At 51.6% G+C, this 6,314-nt stretch overlaps 1 protein-coding gene across 2 annotated transcripts; it reads right to left on the reverse strand.

The window, feature by feature from the left end:
- Positions 1-1,224: 1,224 nt before the first annotated feature.
- DIRAS3 (DIRAS family GTPase 3) lies at positions 1,225-2,490 on the reverse strand. Of its 2 annotated transcripts, none has more exons than XM_088060452.1 (2): positions 2,213-2,490; positions 1,225-2,112 (listed from the first exon to the last, which is right to left on the reverse strand). In XM_088060452.1, the coding sequence occupies exon 2, from the start codon at positions 2,025-2,027 to the stop codon at positions 1,431-1,433; it is 597 nt and encodes a 198-aa protein (XP_087916578.1). In that variant the 5' UTR covers positions 2,028-2,112; positions 2,213-2,490; the 3' UTR covers positions 1,225-1,430. The 2 variants fall into 2 exon arrangements, with proteins under 2 accessions (XP_087916578.1, XP_005521301.1); XM_005521244.2 differs by having other exon boundaries at positions 2,268-2,488.
- Between the last annotated feature and the right edge of the window lie 3,824 nt (positions 2,491-6,314).

Consider the following 6,314-nt stretch of genomic DNA (forward strand, 5'->3'; position numbering starts at 1 on the left):
AGGAACAAAGAGGTCTGGGAGAAAAGGCCCTTCTACAGCACCTTCCACTGAAAGCCAGACTGGTTTGGGTTGGGAAGGACCTTAAAGCTCATCCTATCCCACTTTCACAGTAAGAGCCTGAAAGCCTCCAGCACCTCCTGCTCCATATTGTGTTCACCTTCAACAAGGAAATCACTTCACTAGAAAAGTGCTATAAAAAGCAGCAATTCCTCTCCTCCTGTGTCTCATGTGTCAAGACCACGGTGCTGTGTAAAAACCAAACCTACGGTGCAACACTGGGTTCTTACAGTCTTCCACTTGGGCTAAAACACACCCAAAATAGGAGACAGAATCATGGAAATATTTAGCTTTGGAAAGCCCTCTAAGATCCATGGAGTTCAACTGTTCCCCAGCACTGACCCACACTGCCCAATGCCACATCAACACAGCTTTTCAATCCCTCCAGTCCCTTCATTCACATGAAATGTCTGCTGAATGTTCTCATCAGAGAGGGGTTTGCTTCCAGGTGTAGATGCTCCTTCCCCAGGCAGTGTCATCTGAACTGACTCATCCCAGGTCTCAACTAGACCCTGGGTGACTTGGATGGAGCAGGGAAAAGAACTATCTAACAGAATTCCAGGAGAAAAGGAGCTTCAGACAGCAAAACCAGGGCAATGGCTGGGCAAGGAAAAGATAACCAGCTTCTGCATCAGTGGGCACTTAGAACCTGCCAGTTACCTTCATCGGGAGGCAGCTCCTGCTCAAGGACACCAAGGATCGCTCCTGGACTGGGAATGAGAGCACGTGGAGTCTCCTGCCTCAGTGAACAGAAGAAGCCAGAGTAAAGCAGGAATGAAACCCTGATTTTATACAGATACAGCTGTAATCACTCCCAGAACTGCCCTTGGGAACTGCACAGCACACAGGAAAACTTCACTTCTGCCACTCAAAAGCTGCAGCTTTGGTGGGCAAGCCAGGCTGTCAATCAAAAATTTAGGCACCCAGAGCCAGACACATGCTCATTTTTAGAGCAAATGCCTCACTTTGATACAGATTTGCTCTGGTCAATAGATTCCTGAAAACAATTTAACTCTACACATTATAGATTATTTCCTCTGAGTTAACAGGCTGGAGATATTTAAAAACTGGCATGTACTCACAAGAATAGGGAGGCTTGTTCTGACAGACTTTTTTTTGCATCTGAAAAACTTCTTGCATTAAAAACTTCTAGTCACAGGTAATTGCTAACATGGAACATTTATTGGTTTAAAAAAATAAACATGCAGAAGCCATCCTCCTTAAAAACAACACATACAATTACCCAGCTGGGATTTTAGAGGAAAGCAACAAGCCTGCAAGGCGTGGATTCCTCCAAAATCTCCAGCAGAAATGTATTTTCTGTGGGAGTCCATGCTCCAGCTGCGCCGTGCAGCAAGTCCAGCCAAAGGCAATCACATAACAGAGCATTTGCCTTGCAGTTTATCTTTCTTTTTCTGCTGTTTGGATTTCTTTCCATCCACCTGGAGACTGATAGTTCTCCTCTGCTCCAGATTCAAGAGCTCCTGGAAGAGCTCCTGCACGTTGTAGTTCATTTTGGCAGATGTCTCCATGAAGGCACACTTCCACTTGCTGGCCAGCGCTTGCCCCTCGCTGGCATCCAGCTCCCTCTGCGCGTCGTCGCTTTTGTTCCCCACCAACATTATCGGGATTTTCTGGATGTCGCCTTTGATCTGACAGATCTCATCGAAGATGGGGTGAAGATCTTCCATGGATTGCCGGCTGGTGACGGAGTACACCAAGATGAAGGCATGCCCTTTGGATATGGAGAGCCGCTGCATGGCAGGGAACTGATGGCTGCCCGTGGTGTCCGTGATCTGCAGGGTGCAGATGCTCTTGTCACAGCTGATCACCTGCCGGTAGGTATCCTCGATGGTGGGGATATAGGTTTCCCTGAAAGTGCCCCTTACAAAGCGCAGGACCAGGGAGCTTTTGCCGACCCCCGCTGCTCCGAACACCACCACCCTGTAATCATTGCTCTGCTCAGGCATGTTCGCTGCGCCGAGACGTCAGGGGAGGTTTTCACCCAAAAAGCCCGAGTTCCACCAAGTTTACACAGCCCTATGCAGAGGTGGGCTGCGGAGAGGGAGGGGGGAAAGGGTGCGTTACTGAAAGCAGCAATTAATAAATCACTCCCATCCTTTTCCCTTGAAATAAGTCACTATTCCTTCCCTACCTCAGCCATGCAGCCCATGCACGTTTAACGCTACGAGGAGAGAATAAGAATTCACCTGCAGCCATCAGCTCCACCGAGCAGCGAAACGGAGCTGAAACCGCCTGGCAGCCGCGGGGAAGGGGTGTTCGGGCTCCCGGGAAGCCGTGCTCCAGCCCCGGGAAAGCCGCGCTCCTGCCCCCGGGAAGGCGTGTTCCAGCCCCCGGGAAAACGGCACCACCCTCGCCCGGAGCGCCGCCGCCGCCGCGGGAGGGGGGGCTCCGTGCCTCCGTAAATCCAGCCTTCCACTCAACCTCCCCGTGAAAAGAAATAAATAATCAACACAACCGCCTGAATTAAAGCCGCCGCAGCCGAGCTGTGCTGCTCCATCCCTCGCCCCACGCACAAAGGCGAGTCTCGCCCTCCCTCAGCTCCCCACACCGCAGACCCGCAGGAACTGCCGGGCTCTGCCGTCTTTCATTCGCCCTGCACATCTCCCGGCTTAAATTTAGGGCTGATTTAATTTAAAAACTTTAAATTCGGGTCAGGTTTTCGCCCCCACTGACATTAAGAGAGGCAGGGATGCCCTGAGCAGCTTCTAAGCCCTCCCCGGGTAAGCCACCGAGCCCTGGGGCCGCGGCCAGCAAGGTCCACTCAGGACTTTGTCCGTGTAATCCCTTCCAACTCGGGATATTCTGTGATTCCACTGTTTGGTTTGTCTCCCTCACACCGCCGCATGAAATAGAGTAGCTGTGTGTCACAATCACAAGTATTTCTCCTCGTTTATTAGGAATTTCCCCCAGAGCAGTCTCTGCAAAAACGCCCTCATGCGGGTACACCGAAGCTCGCACCACGCGCTGCCTGACAGGAGCAGGCGGCCGTGTGTCCCCGCTGTTCCAACTCCGGCACGGCCGAGGAAGAGAGCCATCCCGGGTTCCTTCTCGCCCCGCTCCGTCCCGGCCGCCGCCGTGGGCTCAGCTGTGCCCTCACGGCCCCTTCCCGCCCGTGGGTTCCCGCCGTGGGCTCAGCTGTGCCCTCACGGCCCCTTCCCGCCCGTGGGTTCCCGCCGTGGGCTCAGCTGTGCCCTCACGGCCCCTTCCCGCCCGTGGGTTCCCGTCCCGGGCTCGGCTCTGCCCTCACGGCCCCTTCCCGCCCGTGGGTTCCCGTCCCGGGCTCGGCTCTGCCCTCACGGCCCCTTCCCGCCCCTTCCCGCCCAGGCACCGCCCGCCCTCACGCCCCAAAATGGCCGTCGGCTTCTGAGGGGTTCGGTCCGAAATTAAAGTATTTTATGAGGTGTTTCTGTTTGTGGGTCATCTACGGGCTGGTCATGTTGAAAAATGGGGAATGTGTAAAATTTCTTTAAGAAAGGATGTTCTTTGATGGTTGATCTTCAAGCCTAATCAACAAGAAGTGAGATTGAATCCGTGAAGCAGCAATCAACAAGCTCTAACTGATGCCTGTGTATTAAAAAAACCTTAAATGAATTGTTGGTAGAATTGCTCAAGTTAGGGCTGGACATGTGTCTCTGCTCTCAGACCTGGGGGAGTTTAACAAAGCTTGGGAAGAAGGATAAACCACTGATAGTGGGTACAGGGAATGCAGGATTTATGGACCACAAGGACATCTGGCAGAACTCCCAAGATGAGGAAGAAATTAATAAAAAACAACTCAGTAACTGTGCTGGAATCAACACTTGTGGAGGAACACTTCCCAGTCCTTCCCCAAGCTCATTCTTCCCAAACCATTTGTGGTTTTCCGGGTTATCCTTTCTTATTTCTCTGATCCTTGTTGCGTTCCTAACACTGTGGTATCTGTTTTAAATCCACTTCTATCAGTCTTCTAATGCTCCTATCCCAGATCAACAAAAAGTATCCCTTTAGATCTATTTTATAATGCTGTGGAGGTTTTTTTGTCTAATACAAAAAGCCCAGAGGAGTTTCAATCTTGACATGAGGCTGAAATACCTGAGGTAGAACTTGGACCAAATCCATCCCCATGCAGGGGGAACTAAACCCAAGACCTTAAAAAAGAAATGGCAACTCCAAAGCCAGTAGGGTGCCCATTTGTCCTGAGATGCTTTGAAAGCTCCTGTCTGAATTAATAAATGAAAATAGGAGAATAAAGCAGAATTGTGAAAATCCACTAATCAACATTAGTGGGATCAACATGGGGTCAGGGATCACCCCTCACCTTCGTTCTGCTGGAAAAAATTCCTGTTTATCTTACATTTGCTTTTAGGGTTCCCGTCTCTCCAGGCTGGCTGACTTGCCTGTGGCAAGGCTCACAACCTGCAAGCCACTCACTTTGCCCAAATCCCATCATTACTGGGGATTTTCAGAGCAGATTTACAAACCCTCATTTCTGGTGTTTATGGGGTATTTCTAAACCATCATTTCTGGTGTTTATGAGGTATTTATTAGCCACAATGAAACACTGGTTAGGAATGAGTAGCTAATTCTGCGCTAGCCACTTTTGCTCCATTATCCCATTTTCAGATATTTCCCAAGCTTTCCAATGGTTCTTTCTAAGAGGTGTTTTATTTAAACCTCCAGATCTAAAGCCTGGAGCTGGGATTGATTTCCTATAATAGGCTCTGACAAGGGAAGAACTCCGAGAGCTCTCGCACAGCATGGTGTCAGGTGCTAAGTGGGAAGCAGACCCGTGACACTTCCATGTGCCCACCACAGATCAAAACCTTCCAAAAATAAATCTGTTGCTGTTCATTGCTTATTTTACCCCAAAAAGTGTCCCGTCGAGAGCAGGTGACTGTCATTATAAGCAGAGCTGGAGCTCCTCTCCTGCCATTCCGTCCCCAGCAATGCACCCAATCCTTCACCGGCATCCTAACAAAATCCCAGAAAACAGCTCTGGGTCGCAGGATTTGGGGTGGGAGAGGGGACACTCAGTGTCCCACAACATACGAATTGTTTGGGGGCTGCTGGAAGTGGGATTAAAGAGGACGAGGAGGGAAACCCGGCAGCTCCCTGTCCCCAGCCAGCGCTGACACTCTCAGGTGGCTTTGCCCATTGCTGCCTGTTCTCGCTGTGTCCCTGCTCGGCGACACGGACTCACCAAACTCCAGGGCCAGCCCGGACCCCGAGCAGCACCTTGCAGGCAATTGTGGCTTCTCCGCATCCCCGAATTCCCCACATTTCGCTGGTTTGTGTTGTCCAGCCGGGAGCCGGGCTCTGGTGGCAGCAGGTGGCAGCAGAGCCCGGCCAGGACGGGATGCGCGTCCCGGCAAATACGCTCCTCCGGGAGAGGAGCGTGTGCCGGCGGCTGGCGGCTCTACAGGCACTGAAATCTCATTTAATTCGCTCCTTTAGGTCCCAAAGAGCTGCAATGCCTGTGGCGAGGCTGCAGCGGGAATGGAGCCACAGGCTCTGCCCAAAGCTCACACCCGGACCCTCTGTTAGGTGCTGTTTTATCAGGGCAGCCCCTCCTGCAAGGGGACTGCAGGCCTTTGATACTGAAATTTGTCTGTTTGCATCAAATTTTCCACTACTCCCTAAGTGCCAGTCGAAGAATTATGGCATTATTTAGGTTGGAAAAGCCCTCTCAGACCATTGAGTCCAGTCATTCCCCCAACACTGCCCCATGTCCTCAAGTGCCACATCCACACATCTTTCAAATCTCTCCAGGGATGGGCACTCCACCCCTGCCCTGGGGGCAGCTCTGCTAGGGCTGGACAACTCTTTCCATGAAAAAATTTTCCCAAATCTCTAATCCAAACCTCCCCTGGCATAACCTGAGGCTGTCTCCTGTTGTCCTGTCACTTGTTCCCTGGGAGAAGAGACCAACACTTTTTTAATAATTTATTTTCCCTGGATTATAGACAGCAAGACAGGCAGCAGCACCCTGAAATATGGGCAGCAGATGGACGGTGATGCCCAAATCAACACTGCAGTGGGGTGATGGCCAACACACAAAGGTCACAGCACAGCTGTGACAACTCCAGGGCTGGCAAGCAGGGACAGGAAGGAAAACCCTGCAGGGTTGTTCAGCCTGGAGAAGAGAAGGCTCCAGGGAGACCTTAAGAGCCCCTTCCCACAATTAAAGGGGCTCTAGGAGAGCTGGAGAGGGACTTTGGGTGAGGGTCTGGAAGGGCAGGACAAGGGGGACTGGC

Source organism: Pseudopodoces humilis, chromosome 10 (genome assembly GCF_049639895.1).
Source record: "Pseudopodoces humilis isolate 2021_Gansu_Grassland_sample_001 chromosome 10, ASM4963989v1, whole genome shotgun sequence".
NCBI lineage: Eukaryota > Metazoa > Chordata > Aves > Passeriformes > Paridae > Pseudopodoces > Pseudopodoces humilis.

Coding starts and splice junctions, on each gene's coding strand:
- DIRAS3 (XM_088060452.1), bottom strand. CDS start 2,027: ATGCCTGAGCAGAGCAATGATTACAGGGTGGTGGTGTTCGGAGCAGCG.